Below are 15,721 nucleotides of genomic sequence, written 5' to 3'. Positions count from 1 at the left end.
AGCGATTGGCGGTGGGGGGTGGGGCGGAGGAGGGAAGGGGAAGCGCTCATTGGCTGGTGAGACGGCAGGGGGCGCGCCGATGTGCTCCCATCCCGGGGCTCCCACCGTCGGGGCTGCGGTCTCGCCGCCCGGCCCTGCCCGTGCGGGGCCCGGGAAGGAGAACGGCGGGACGCTCCGAGCGTGATCTGCAGCGTCCGGCTCCGTCCACCCTTTGTATTTCCTCACCCTCCATTTCCAGCCAGACGCGCGTTCCCGGCGCCGTCCGGGGCGGGGGAGCATCGCCCCCCCCCTCCCCTAAACCCCCACACCGCGGACGCGCGGGTAACGGGGCGTCATTAGCTCGGGTAGAGCCGGTAACCGCCCGGACCTGCAGAGGAACGGATGCTCCCGCCTGTGGGAAGTATTTCGGGGTGAGGGGCGGTGTCCAGAGGCGCCCCTGCCGCTGTCCCCCCAGCACATCTCCCCGCCGCCACCACCGGGGTCTGACACGCGGTATCGAACAGGTTTCACTCCAGCCTAAGCCCTGCCTAACCAAGGTGGGTCTCCAGCATCATCTGGTGCTGTGAAACCACGCAGGAGAGCGGGGATTTTAATCACAGAATCTCAGACACACACTGGTGACCGTTCACTGCTGGGGACAACCCCCCCCCCCCCCCCCCCACACACACACACACACAGACCCCCCAGGAGCCAGGGGAGCACCCCAGCTCCTGCAGCTTCTGGCTGAGGCACCCCCTGCACTGCCCGTCCCCCTGGGCTCCCGCTCAAGGACGTTAATCAGACTGGGCTTGATCCTTAAACAAGATTTAACGATGAAACGCTCAGTTTAATTGCTGGACTAAAGACAAGGGCTCAGAGGTCTATCTGCTGTTCAGACACAAAAGAGAGCGGTAAGACAAGATAATGCACTGGGGGATTATACCTGTCAATCCCCATTCCCCTCAGTCCCTGTAGCGTCCCAGCTAGATTAGGACCACAGCAACCCAACCTTCCCACCTGGCAGGCATGTCCCCGGAGAGTTCAGAGCTGCACAGCCCTGTGCAGTGCCTGAGTCCTTCCTCTGGAGCTGCAGGATAGGAGAAGGGAGGGAGTCCTTGTGCCCCCCTGCCTGTCCCTGGCATTCCCTGCTCCTGGTTCCAGCATGGCAGCAGGGAACTGCCAGCTGGGGGTTGGGCACTGGGACATCATGGTGTTGGGTGCATCTCAGTCATTTCCTCCTCCTTCTCCTCCTCTTCCACAGAGTGTTTGGACTGACCTGTTCTTCTGACAGGTGTTGGCTTTCTGATGGGCCACACCTTTCCCAGCACTGCATATTCTCAGGTCTGTACCAGGCCACATACCAGGAGTACCACGTAGAGACCAAACACAGCACAACAGCCACAAAAGCCAAAGAAAGAGCGTTCAGCTGCCAAGATCCTTCCCCCCATCAGCTCTGGGACCCTCCTTTCTAGGGATGGATGGTGCCAGTGCTTTCCAAGGAGCCGGTGGGGATTTCTCACCTCGTGGAAGCACCTCGGTCAACAGCAGGAATGTAACTGAGTGCTGTGGATGTAGGTGTGCAGCTTGTCTGCCACACTATTATTAGTAAAAGAAGTGGCAAATAAAAGATGTAGGTAGTTGGACTCCATGATCTCTGGAGAGATTCCAGCCCCGTCTGGACACCGACCTGTGCAATATGAGCTGGGGAGCTGCTTTGGCAGGGGGGTTGGACCCCATGAGCTCTGGAGGTCCCTTCCAGCCCCTGTGATTCTATGATCCTTGTGGGTCCCCTCCAACTTGAGATATTTGATGATTCTGTGAAACTCTGGCAGGGAATGAGGCTGCTTCCAGGCACTGCTGTTGCTGGAACCTCTGGGTTTTTTAATTTTTAACTTTTGCCAGAACAAAAGGGGAAATCTTTTCTCCACCAAGGGCTTTGATTTGCTTCTGTGTCTGACTTCTTTATGATGCACCACAGCGAACTGTTCTGATCCTGCTGGGCATTGTGTGAGCATCTTGTAAAATACCCCCAGCTACAAACTGGAGTTTACAAACTAATTCAACTAGGCAGATTGAAGAGGGGAAATGAGACCTTGAGAGGTGGTACCGTCTCCAAATGTGACTCAGTGGGCTAATGCAGAGCTAAGAATAGTGCTTGGGCCACCCAAAGCCCCATTGATACCAGTGCCACTGGTCCCCATCCTTCCCAGGACAAGGTATTTCCAAAGCAGACTCAGGGATGATGCAAGAAGATCTTCTGTGCTTCAGCTATGGAGCTAAACACCAAACAACTCCAAAGCACTCCTCCACTGAGATAAATACACAGCACTGCTGGGCTCTCTGTGGCACAGAGGGTGAGAGGAGCTGGGCAGGGAGGAAACATAATCTCAAGAGGAATTGCTTTCCAGTTTCCCTGTGTGTGGGTAAGGCTCTGCCAGCTGGGCTGGACTGGGAATTGTGGAGAGAGTTGCAGAGGACAGTCCTAGGTGGTGTGTGAATCACAGCAATCAACCCAGAGGTGACAGAGCTCTCCTGGACCCAGTGCTGCTCACCTCCTTGCTCAGTGTTTTGTACAACTCAGGAGAGAAAGCCCTCTGCTCCCGTGCAGAAGTCGCTCATCACACGTTCCTACATCCATGAGGTAAGAGGAAAACCCTTCAGATGGAGTAATTCTTCTTGTTCCCTGCATCCACCAGCACCAGCCAGGATAACATCAACAAAATGTCACAGAAAGTTTGGTTTAAGCCCTTAATATATGTCAGCTGGAGCTTGTAAAAGTTGGATTGGGTTTTGAAGAAAAATAGCCCCAAGACAAGTTTTACTGTAATTTTATCTTCAGCACTTGGACATCAGGTGATTTTTTTTTTCCTCTAGGAATGGCAAATGGGTGAGTGATCAGGAACAGCATCTGAGCAAAGGTAGGTCAGGAGGGCTGAGCCTGCTTAGTCTGAGCTCTCCCTGTAGCAGGGGGTGCAGGTGAGGCAGGTTTCAACAAGCAGGTTAGGAATCAGCTGTGGCCCTGTCCTCCAGAATGACCCACCTGCTTCCAGCTGGAGCCCTGCATCCACTCTGCAGGGCATGGGTCTCCTCTGTATCCCTTGCCAGCTCCAGAGCTGGGGTCCAGCCAGGCTTGCACGCTTGCTCTTGGCTCTTGCCATTTATTTAATGTCCCACACGCAGCAGTTGTGGCAGAAGCATGTGTGTCATACCCCACTGATGAGGGCAGAGGAGCTGCATTGAAGAAACAACTGGCTTTGCTCCATGCTGTGGCTGCAGACCCCTTTAATGATAATAGTAGCTGTCTTGATAGCTGGTTAATCAATAACCTAATTGAGCTACATCAGTATGGCCCTTGGATTCCATCTCTTGATGACTGATGTATTACACAGCACTTCTTCCACCCCAAGCACCCCACTGGTGCTGTCCCCTCTCCCCCCAACACTGCACCCTGTGGGCTGGCACCCTGTAGCTCTTTCAGAGCAGAGAGGAGCTGAGCATCACCAGCATATAAATCCCACGTGTCTGTCAGCAGCCTCCTCTCCTTTTCTACCACAGCAGCTCCATCACTGCACACATCTGCTGGGCTCATATTAATGTCAGGAGAGTGAGGTAAGAGCTGGGGGAAAGGGCTCAGGACATTTGGGATTTTGTCCTGGAAGATGCAGAGGTTGGGACTGACCCATGGATGCACAGCTTGTGGACCAGCAGCCAGTGACCACCCCATCCACAACCAACCAAATGCTGGGGCTGGGGGTGCAAGGGAGTGGGGTGACTGCAGGAGGCATCACTGCGACACAGAACAGGTCAGCCAACGACAGGCCAGGCTCCCAGGGCTTCCTGCACTCCTTTCTGCACCTAAGCCCAAGTGCCATGTACCACCCTCGAGCTCTCAGACGTGGCTGGGTAACCACACCAGACACCCCAGGGACGTCGCTGCTGGGACCCAGCATTCTCCTGCCAGGGCACTGGGCAGCACCGCTCTGCAGATGTAAGAGGAGATCTTGTTTCTCTCAACCTGAAACCATTTCCTTTCCCCCACTGCCCTCCCTCCCCTCAGCCCCCTAATTCGTCCCTGGGGTTTTAATATCTATTTCTCCAAGTGCCACAGGCCAAATTTACTGCTTGCATAACTCCAGCGACTTCAATGGAGAAGAGCGTTTAGGGTGCTCCAAGGAGGCGTAAGGAGGAGTGATGTGATGGAATTGAGTAAAGGAAAATACAGTCTGACTGTCAAGAAGAGTTTCCTACCAGCAAAATCTATAGACTGTGGAAGTTTCCCATGGGAACAAGCAGAAACCAAGTTGCTGAAGTCATTTTAAAACAGCACAAGAGAATAGGAAATCAGCCCAGTGACTGGCCAGAAGGAAAGGCGAGATGACATAATGCTACTCCTCCTTCTCTAGTTTCTGGGGCTGCACTGCTTTGTCCACGGAATTATTTTAATACAACTGGATTTCTCCTTGTTTCTTGAGCCATGTGATGGCCCTTGCTGCTTCTGGAGGGGTTTTAAGACTTCTGTGAAACTCTGTCTTGGCTGTAGGCAATACCCACTGCAGCCCTGGTTTTACTCCTCCTGTTGTTCTTGCTGCTTGCAAACCTCTTCTGGGGTCTTTTCAAACTTCTTCCCTGACTTACCTGAGTCTTTGGCTCCAGTTCTGTACTTATGGAGTACAAAGTGAGACAGTCTAACCTGGGAATAGGGGCAGGGCTCATCCAGGCCGACAGAGCGGCGTGCCAGACATGGATCTGTGACTTACTGGCAAGTGGGGAGAGAGGCCTGGGATGGAAATCTGCCTATCTCCAGGGATCACAGAATCACAGAATCCCAGACTGGTCTGGGTTGGAAGGGATCCCAAGGGTCACAGAGCTCCAACCCCCTGCCACAGGCAGGGACACCAACCTCCAGGCCTGGAGCTACACAAGGTTGCCCAGGGCCCCAGCCAACCTGGCCTTGAACACCCCCAGGGATGGGGCATCCACCCCCTCTCTGGGCAGCCCATTCCAGCTCCTCACCACTCTCTCTATAAAAAACTTCCCCCTAATATCTAATTTAAACCTCCCTTCCTTTAGCTCCCTCAGCCTCTCTCCGTAGGGGAGCTGCTCCAGCCCTCTGATCACCTTCGTGGCTCCTCTGAACCCTCTCCAGCAGAGGTAGATTGTGTGCTGGAAAACTGTAAAGGCAGTTGGCCCACTGTGAAACAACAGCTTTCCTGGGTGTCCTGGGAACTGCTGGGTTGGTAGATTTGGTCTCAGTATATAGATCTGAGCTCAGCATGCAGATCTGGGCTCAGTATATAAATTTGGGCTCAGTAGGTAGAGCCAGGTCTGCCCATGCAGTGGGCATTGCCCAGTTACAACCCAGTGGCTTTTACAATCTCTTGCCCAGGGAACTTCCTACTGCATTTAGGAACGACTTACCAATCGCTCACCATCCCAACATGAGCAGCTTCAACCTCCTACCTCGCAGGGTTCCCAGATAATTACAGATTAGAACGGGCTAATTTTTATTTTTGTAGAGCTGTCAGAGATCTCTGTTTGTTATTATTGTCTCCTAGGTTGCCAGTTGCATAAATACATATGTAAAACCCCCTTTGATCTCTAAGTATAATGACACAGATTTATCAAATGTTTGCCTTTTTCTGTCTCTTTGAAAAGGCTGATTTATGGAGTGCAGTCCCTACCTCCCTTCCTCTCTTGAAATATGAAGTGTTTGTGAGCAGCCAAGGTAATATTTAATATCCTGCCAAGAATCCTTTGCACTTCCTAACAAATGAACTACAACCTAACCAAATGGTTCACATCTGTTTAGCCTCTTCTCCTTTTTAACCAAACAAATTAGCATTAGAATACCTGGGAGGCACACAAAGTCCCTTTCTAGATGACAGAACACAGACAATTATTAGCAAGGGGAGTAACTGTACTGAAAGGAGCACGCAGAGACCCAGCAGATGTTTTCACATCTCCTGTAGTGTCCATGAATGACCCACACCGCAGCGGACACGCCACCACGGGCTTTTGAAGTGGGCCAGGAGTCCATTCACAGCCCTTCTGAATGAAATTAAAGGCAGCAACCTCAGCTAGTTAAATGTTTCATTTAAACTACTTCCAGATAAGTTTTGCTGGGGTTCCCCCCCTCCCCAGGGGCTAAAATAAAGAGCATCGCCCCCCCCCTCCTCCCCCTGCACGCCAGCCTGGAGGTAGAGTCCTGCTCTGGAGGCAACAGGCTGCTCTGCTTTTACCTCAGGATTCAGCAGTGGCTTCTGGTCCCCGGAGCACTGTCACCCTTTCTCTCCATGAAACCTGGGGTATTCAGGGTTTAGGGGAAGCACGAGGTGCAAAGGAACATCTGTAAAGTCTATTTTGGGTTATTACAGGCTTCCACCGTCTACACACAGGCAATTAGAAACTCACACCCCTCCAACCATGCTGGGTTGCCTTTCAAGCAGCCCTGTTCCCTCTGGAGTCTCAAAACACCTTTTAATCAGAGGTTAGAGCGTGTTTTGGGGCTCAGGCAGGGCAGGACAGGGTGAGATGGGCTCTCTGCTCCCTGCTCATTCAATTGGATTCACCACTGGAGGAAACACACGTTTTATTTGGGCTAACACTTAGCTTTGTTGTAAATGTTTTGACAAAGAAAACGCTCTAAAGCCTCACAGAGATACTGCTATCAACACACCATCCCAACAGCAAGTGATTAAAGCCAACAGCAGCTACGATGAAAATGTGGCTTTGCAGCCCTGGACCTGATGGGACTCAGCAGGGCAAATCATTATGGACACACCATTGGGGTGCAGTTAGAAAGGAAAACAGCTCCCCAAAGGCTGCAAATGCAGCGATAACCAGTCTGGCCTGCAGTCCAGTAAGGGAGCTTTACTGGAGGGGCTGTTTGTGACCAGGGAGAGGGACACCACCACTTTATGGGGTGCAACTTCGGGGCGAGTCAACAGAGGGAGTTCATTGCCATCGCGGCCAAGCAAGACACAGTCTGCACAGCCCTGCCAGAGGCCTGGATCGCTGTGTGTCTGTCTGTCTGTCCGTCCAGCACGGCTTCCCCACGGTCCCCACTATAAGCAAAGCATGTGAAGGACTGACAGCACTGGAGGGGCTTGTTAGCTCCGAGCTGCAGAGCCGCACTGCATGGGGAAGGGGCACAGCCCTGCAGACAGAGCCGAGCAAGGCTGAGCCTGGCAGGCACCTCACACTGCCCAGCTCCTTCCAGCTCCACGGCTCCTTCCTCTCACCCACGGGCGGCTGGTGAACATCCTCACTGTCTTGTCCCATCTGCAATGGAAGCCCAGCAAGGCTGTTCCTGAGTGGGGGATGCATCATGAGTGCTGTTGTGGATGCTGGGTGACTCCTGGGCACCAGAACCGCCGGGCAGCGGGGCGGCAGCGCAGGGGACAGACCCTTCCCAGCCCAAACAGCAGCATCTCATCTGCTGGCAAGTCCTGGAGGCTGTGCCTGGGGCTCCCATGGTGGGTGGATGGATCCACAGCCCATGTGATGTCCTGTGTGAGGAGCACTGGGTAAGCCACCACCATGTCTGCCTGCAGATGCTTCCGCCCTGCTCTCCCCACTGCTCCCTTTTGAAGTGAGGAGGTGAATCGGCCCCACTCCCCACACACCACCAGCCCCTCAGGGCTGGTGCAAACCAAGCACACCTAACCAGCAGGCAGTGGCCTTAAGCAGCAGGCCAGAGGCACTGGATGGGGTACCAGAGATCCAAATAATCTTCCTCTCTTCACTGCAGAGTGACAACATGGCCCCAGGCACTCTGCTTCCCCTCGGCGTGCCTCAGTTTCCCCGCTGCGCTGGCTGGGAGTGGGTGGGTGCAGGGATGGTTGAGGGCAGTGTGTGGGTGACCCAGCCCTCCTGCTGCTCTCTGCTGTGAGTATCAGTACAACCCTCAGTTCAGCTGATAAACTCAGCCTGCTCCCTTCCCCAGTCTGGCTGCCGTCCAGCAGCTCCCCTGGAAGCACTGCGGAAATGCCTTAATCACCTCGTTTGCATCTCTGTTTCAAGTTTAATTTGATACAGGGCCTCCTCTCCCTGCCTGAAAAAAGAGAGTATCCCAATCATCTCCCAGCCTTTCCCAGCAGCACAAACCTTGATCTTTCTTGCTGCTCAGAAGACAAAAGCTGAGTCCCTGTGCCAGGCACTTTGCTGTGTGGGAGCATCGACTGCTGTGCACCTGCCTACATCTGCCCAGCCAGGTCTTGCTCATCATCTCCGGATGACAGGGTGGGCAGCAGAGCCCATCCTGCCAGGCTGGAGCTCAGTCCTCCCCTGGCATCAGGGTCTGGTCCATACCCCACCCACAGGGACACCTCTTTCCTCTGCCTCCTCCTTGCTTTTCAGAGGAGGAAGATGGGCAAGGTGTCCTTACTGGTCCCAGTTAGGGACAGTTCGGTTGGTCTGGGAGATGGGAGCCCTTCTGTTTCCAGTTGCTCAGGGCAATTCTCCAAAGTCTGCAGCACTGACCTTCTCCAAGATGGGAAGGAGAAACAGCAGCACTGCGAGGTGACTGACCCACCCAAGGCTGTGCCGCCAGCGCGAGTGGCATCCTGCATCCCTCCAGCCCTTGCTGGGGACAGCTCCTTGCCTGTTTGAGAAACACCATGACTAGAAATGCCCCAGGGGACAGCCCACCATGGAGATCTGCTGCTCCCACCTCAGCAGAGCTCCTTGGTAGGAAAAACAGCGCCGCTATTTCTGCTTGAAAAGCAAAGCACTCTGCAGACAGCCTGTTTTCAAGGAAGGGGGAATATCTAATCACCTCTGGAGAGCAACTGGGATACCTTGCTTTCTATCTGTAATGATAATGATTTCTAATAGTATCGCTCTGTCTCCATTCCTACCCTCCTGGGATTGTTGGAACTGAGAAGGATGTGTGTGTTTTGTGTAAACCTTGCAGTGCCGTGGCCTGGTGGAGTGGGAAACACTGCTGGAGCCAGAAGAGTGTGAATGTGTTACTCTGCTGGGGCAGATTATATCAGAGTGATACAGGAAGTGAGAAAAAAAAATAGCCATGGGGGAAAAGAAGAAGGGAAAGAGCTGTGTGTGCAGGGATTGGGTTTCCTGATCCGTGCTGGAGCGGAGTGAGGAGCCCCACAGACTGCCTGGCTGGCTGGGATGCCTGTCACACGGAGGGACCACAGGCAGGTTCACACAGGACCTGGGTGCTGCTGGCCAATGCAGGAGGCTGGGGCAGTGGGATTCCCATGGCTGAGCTCCCCACACTGCCCTGTGAGGTGAGCAAGGTGCTGGGGGTGAGTGATTTGCTGAAGACCAGAGCAAGGAGGAGATGTGGGTGGGAAGCAGCCAGCACGCTCACACACGGCCATGTGAGCAACAGGACTGACAAAAACATGAGCTCTCTGCTTGACAGGCAAAGCATCACCACCCCTGTTTTACACACAGAGAGCATTTCTTCAGCAGAGATCTGGAATGCACAAGCTGAGCCTCAGGGACACTGTTTTATCCACAAAACCACACAAAAGGTTTAAGTCCAAGTAGTCTAAAACCAGTTTTATCCCCTGATTCCTCTGTGAGCATCAGTACAGGCTTTGGGTGGCATGAAGCTGCTGCTGGAACAGCAATACCATGATGGGACCCTCTCAACTACCAGCAGACCTGGGGACAGGAGGGACATGGCACATCACTGCTGTTTTATTCACTGCCACTTAAATAGCTGGATTTCTGCAGCAGAGCTGATTCACAGGGAGGTCCTGAGTAACCAGGTAACTATATGGCAAACAACCTATATTCAGGGTCTCCAAATGGGACAAGAAAACAAACCCCATTGCAATTCTACACAGGAACCATCATTTTGGATTGAAGGAGCTGTGCAAAGCCTGATGCCTACCCAGCCCAGCACCAAAAGGTGGGAAGCCCCATGTTTAAGTCCCTGCACCACCCTGGCTGTGCAAAGCTGTAACAGCAGGATGCTCTTGTGCCCCTTGCCTGCCTCCTCCCCTGCAGAATTTAGGCAGCAGTGCTAGCAGGGGTGGGTGGGTGGCATTAATCCACCACATAGGGTCATGGGGACCACAAACACCTCTGGATGAGGGCAGGCACCAGATACACTGACAAGAGCAACTGAGAGCACTGACTGTATCATCCTCTGTAACCAAGATTTCAGTTTGGCAATGGTTTCTTTTTTTTTCCCAACACATCCACAACAATTCCTAAAGGCAGCAAAATGACAGGAGGTAACTCCATCTGTACCTGATCCATGGTTGTTTTGGGGCACAGCAGAGAACACCTGGGTGAAAAAAAAAGTGGTTTTTTTTTTAAAAAAAGGTGGGTTTTTTAAAAAAAGAGAAACAAACAAATCATTTCTTACCTTTAAAACCCAGATCTACTCATTCCAAACCCCTGTTCGCTCTCCAGGCTAGTGCAACTGGGTGTGGAGATGTTGATGCAAGTCTGTGACTTGCATTTTGCAGACATGGTGATGATTATAAAGCTCCTGTCTGGCCCCAAAGCCTGTGAACATCACACATTGGAGCCCCAGAAATGAAGATGACTGCTCCTCGAAACTGAACCACAGGCATCTCCCCAGGACCTTTAATCAACACTGAGTTTGCCAGGACAGCACCCTGTACTTGCAGGCTCCCCTGAAGCCTGGCTCTATAATGACTTGGGAGAAAACCACAACCCTCCTGCTTCAGCACCACTTTGTACCTCTGAGAGCAAAATCTGTGGGTTTTTGTGAGCTGTCTGCTCATTTCAGGTTCTTCCCCCCTGCTAAAGGTTGACCAAATCCCTCAGTTTCACCCCAACACTTCCTGCTCACTTCATTTCTGTGCAGCTTTTGCACAATAATCCAGTCTTTTGCAACCTGTCCTTGCTCTTGCAGTAACCAGGAAGGATATTGTTGCTGCAAGAAATGCCACAAGACCATACAATACCTTTGCAAAGCACTGAACTGGACCAGTTTTGATCAGAAGCGAATGGTTTCAAACAGCTTTTGAGCATTCATCTCTTTTTGGACAGTTCAAACTTTATTGCAGAGAAGATGATGCATTTTTAAAAGAAATTCAGGAGCTGCAGAGTTTCCAGACATTTCTATGAAGTGGTGCCTGCAGTAACTCGAGCACAATGGAGTCTGTCAGATGAACAGGAGGAGGGAACTCCATCCTGTCACCTGCAATCACTTGGGAGTCAGAAAATTTGCAACCCATTATTGAAGAGCCAGGTAAAAAGAGGTGGCTCTGCTCTTGTGAGCACCTCTGCCAGCAGAACAGAGGTTAAACCGTTGGGCTCCTATCATGAAAGCAGCCAGGGAAGAGTTTACATCAGTGTGACATGCACATGGTGGCAGATATGTGACTTTGCCTAAAGGGTTTTAGTTGGGATCAACTTCGAGGCAGTGTCTCCCATTTCAGGGGTTACTGGACCTTTGGACTGATGCACAACCCTGCTGCCCTGTCCCTCTCCACGTGGGAAAGAAATCTTGGTGTGAAGATGCATCAAGACATAACAGGCAGCAAGTTCCACAATAAACCTAAGCCAGCCTTGGCATGCCCGGGGTGCTGCGGTGTTTGGAAGCATCCCAGCAGGTCTCAGCCAGCCCCAGTTAGGCTGAGGGTTAGCACAGCCCTGTACTGGGATCACAAGGACATTAGACTGTGGCAAGAAATGTCCTCCAGCATCTCAGTTAACAAAGATCATTTTCCTAGTGAGGCCACCCACAAGAACTGCTTTTCAGAGACAGTGGCTGCATCAGCAATTTGGACATTAGATTAGATCAAAATCCCAACCTTTTTTTGTCTGTAAAAGGTGTCTCCTTATGGATTATGTACCCCACAACTGAGGACTTCTTTCCAAGCCACCACATAATGTTTGTGATATCAAACCCTTGATGCAAGCCCAGAGCTTTTCTGAGGACACTCAGCCTGAATGGGGCTGGCACAAGGTGCATTAACATAGAAAAGCCTGAAAACTACCAGACTCAGAGACGTGGTTCTCACCTCCTACACCTTTCCAGAGCTTCACTGACACAAACAGCAATGGCAATTTTTGCCAGCTCAAGATCTGGCCGAGGGCTCAAACTAATGACTGAAACCCAGAACTTCCCTATGATGGATGCACAGCTCAGAGTGTGTTCAAGGTATATGGTGCAGGAGAGCTGTTCATCTGGAGGTTGTTTAAATGCTGATGTGCAGTGTGCTGAAAATCAGTTTGCTTTACTCCTTTAGCATTGTGCCAGCTGTGTGAAAGCTAAACAAAAAAATCTACTGGGGTGAATGGGAACCTGGGGAAAAGTAACTGATTGAAAAGAGCCGCAGAAACTGAAGGTTTCTGTGTAATAACAGAGCAGGGAGGGCACAGAGCAAGACAAGAGTTCACCCAACCCACCGTGTGCCTCAAAGCTTAATTTGGAAAGGATGCTTAGGGAGCAGGGCTGATAAATCATTCATCTGTCGCTTCCCGACCGCCTGGCCAAGGCTGCCAGCGCTGGCAGACAGGGAGTGTGCGCATTGACTTCCTGACAGGAATCCTATCCTGGAGACCAGAGACTGCGACTCGTGGAGCCTCTGGAAGAGCATCTACCCCAAAGCCACGTGCTCCCGCCACAGGCTACATCTGAATCCGTGCTGAGTGAGCGAGCCTGAGGCCCATGAATACTTTTAAGCTCTCGTGTCCATTCCATTTCAGAAGGAAACAGGAATTATCACGTGAAGTGGTCGCTAGGCACAAATGATTCTTCTTCAAACAAATCCCCACAGGCTTCCCCCTTGTAATTACTAAAATACACTACCTGGCGTGTCACGAGGACGACAAGTAATTGACATTTAAGGCAATCTCATTTCCACAGCCCTCCCGTGGTTTCCACCCAGCAGATCGCCTTTGTCTTCCTTGTCTAGGAACGATTTCTTGCAGGTGAACATGACAAGCAGCAGCATTGGCAAGTGCCACAGGCTGCAGAAGAAGAGCTTCCTGGAGCTGCTGCGGTCTGCGTCCCGGTAGAACCGAAAGCCGAGGTAGGAGATGTAGAGGTTGATGGGGAGGGAAATGATGGGGAAAGTCCACGTGGTGACGTCGAGAACTGGAGCTAATGTTGAGAGTCCAATTAAGGCCAAGCAGTGCCGCAGAGCCACCCGCCGGCACAGCCCTGGGTGGGTGACAGACATCATGCAGTATCCTCCTCGGGAGTAATCTTCCCGCAGACCCCAGCTCAGGGCGTTGAAGTGAGGGAACTGCCAGGAATAGAGGATTCCCCCTAACAGCAAAGCACCTGGAGCGGGAGAGAGAGAAGGAAACAGGCATTAGACGTAGAGATGTTGGAGGGGGTTCGGATGAGGCCACAAAGGTGATTAGAGGGCTGGAGCAGCTCCCCTACAAAGAGAGGCTGAGGGAGCTGGGCTGGTTCAGCCTGGAGAAGAGAAGGCTGTGGGGGGACCTCATTGCAGCCTTCCAGTCCCTGAAGGGAGCGGAGGAACAGGAGGGGAATGGACTTATTAAAAGGGTAGATAATGGCAGGACAAGGGGGGTGGAGTGAAGCTAAAGGAAGGGAGGTTTAGATTAGATATTAGGGGGAAGTTTTTTACAGAGAGAGTGGTGAGGGGCTGGAACAGGCTGCCCAGAGAGGGGGTGGGTGCCCCATCCCTGGAGGTGTTCAAGGCCAGGTTGGATGGGGCCCTGGGCATCCTTGTGTAGCTCCAGGCCTGGAGATTGGTGTCCCTGCCTGTGGCAGGGGGTTGGAGCTCTGTGATCCTTGGGGTCCCTTCCAACCAAGACCAGTCTGTGATTCTATAATTCTGTGATTAGAGGGACACAGTGAGAAGTGCTGAGGAAAGACTTTGGTGATTTGGGCTGTGCTTGCCAAGGAGCAGCACCACAAATGGGTTACGCTGCTCTGAGCAGAGGACAAGGCACCCTCCATATGTGATGACAGCATTTCCAAAGGGGTGCACATGGTGGTTCTTCTGGTTTCGGAGCACTTAATTTGAAAAGCATTTCAACAAGTCACTTCCTCCTAACAAAACCATCCCTAAGTGGTTTCTGCACCAATTCAGTCTCTACCTGAGGGGAGACTGATGGAAATGAAGCAAAGTTGGGCAACAGACTATTCCTGGGAGGCTCCCGCCTCCACTCCCAGGTTCCTGCGTTGGTGCATCCAGGCCAGAGCCAGGGAGCCCTGTTCAGTGACAGCAGAGAAGGAGCATAAGCTGCTGCCTCCTGGGAACTGGGAAAATACCAGCAGCCTGGAGCATGGCTGAGCTTCCTGTTTGCCCCCTGAGTGAAGGGAGGAATTGCTCCCGGCATGGGAACACCTTGCTCAGGGACCTGGGGCAGGCACAGAACTGACAGAAGCTGCTAATGAGGTGACAGAAGACTGAGAGGTTTTAATTCCTTCAAACCAACTGTGGGAACTTTTAAGCAGTTTGATCAAGTATCTCTATTCACACCAGTTAGCTGCTTTTGCACTTAAAAAGGAGCTATGGAAGCACCACAGTGACAGTTTCACAGCGATGCTCAGGACATGGCACAGGGCTTACTGAGGCAGAAGCAGCTCATACCCCGATTCCCAAGCTTCAAGTGGGCCCTCAGTGAACTCCCTTCACTGATTCTGTCTGAAGACACAAAAAAATCCCCAAGGCTGTTGCACATTATGAGCACTCCTGGATTTCCCTTTTGCTTCCCCAGCTCCCAACCATTCCCACCCTGCATTAGCACTTCCTTTACATCTCTCTGCCTCCACGAGCTCATCCTCTATGGAAACTACTTCTCAGTCAGAGCCACAAGTCTATCATTTTCTTAATGACTTGATAGAAACAGAAACATCACCACTTCTCTCCACACAGGTTAATGTATCAAAAACCTTCCCCAAACTTCTTCCCCAGCCACCACTTGGGCTCTAACAAAGACCAAGTCACTGTCTCCTTTGAACTGCTTCATGGTTCAGGTCTTCTCTCCACCTGGTCTAGCTCCTTGGGGCTGTACATATCTAGTTCTTGTCTTTAACAGCACACCTTGCACTGGTATTGTCATGCACTGGTATAATCATCATCATCTAAGTTTGCAAGAGAGCAAGTTGGGGTTCTTTTGCCCTACCTTATCAGCCAGGGCAGGAACAGCCCTTCAGACTTAGTGCTGGTTTTCAGTTGCTTATAAGATCCAGTAGTGGGATAAAAGACCTGTCTCATTGCTTTTCAAAATGAAAACCAAATACTCCTTTAGGTGAGTACATGCCTCTGAAAGTTGATTATATGAAGCATGGAGATAGACACTCACATACAGGGCAAGCAGCTTTCAGAACAACATTGCCTACTATGAATGACAAGTGATTTCCTTGACTATTGCAAATCCTGCCATGTGATTCAACTTTCAGGGTGTGGATGCTTAGCACCTGCTCTAAATAGGAACCTTTTAAGACAGTTGAAAACTGTGCACTCCTAAATTTCACTAATGGCAAGGAAAGTCATTTTGGTCCGAACAAAAAAGGGATTTGATTCTGTTCTGCTGGAACCTGAGGGAGCAGCTCTACTGAAATATAACTTGATCAAGGAGAAATACTCCCTATGCCAGGAGAAACGATGGGAAAAATGTCCCTGTAATATGTGACTCTTCAGCTTTTTCCTGTTCCTGTAAAACATATTACTGGAGGGGAGATCCTGGATTTGATAAACTGAAGATAGGAATATTTTTTGAGTTTCACATGTGAAGTGCTTTAGAGACATCAGCCTGTCATTTGTCATAACTTAAGGCAAGGTAAGCTACAATTATCCATCAG

The 15,721-nt window shown here is 51.5% G+C and overlaps 1 protein-coding gene across 1 annotated transcript in view; it reads right to left on the bottom strand.

The window, feature by feature from the left end:
* Nucleotides 1–10,974: 10,974 nt before the first annotated feature.
* The window catches only part of COX10 (cytochrome c oxidase assembly factor heme A:farnesyltransferase COX10), a 101,751-nt gene continuing 97,004 nt past the window's right edge, over nucleotides 10,975–15,721 (bottom strand). Inside the window, exon 7 of the mRNA XM_084273551.1 lies at nucleotides 10,975–13,222. Within this exon, the coding sequence (XP_084129677.1) occupies nucleotides 12,780–13,222 (443 nt within the window). The 3' untranslated portion in view covers nucleotides 10,975–12,779. The remainder of the gene's footprint in view (nucleotides 13,223–15,721) is intronic.

This window comes from Gallinula chloropus (genome assembly GCF_964237585.1).
Source record: "Gallinula chloropus genome assembly, chromosome: 20".
In the NCBI taxonomy this organism is placed as follows: domain Eukaryota; kingdom Metazoa; phylum Chordata; class Aves; order Gruiformes; family Rallidae; genus Gallinula; species Gallinula chloropus.
The sequence above is the reverse complement of the archived record's forward strand: the minus strand, read 5'-3'. Positions and strand labels throughout refer to the sequence as shown.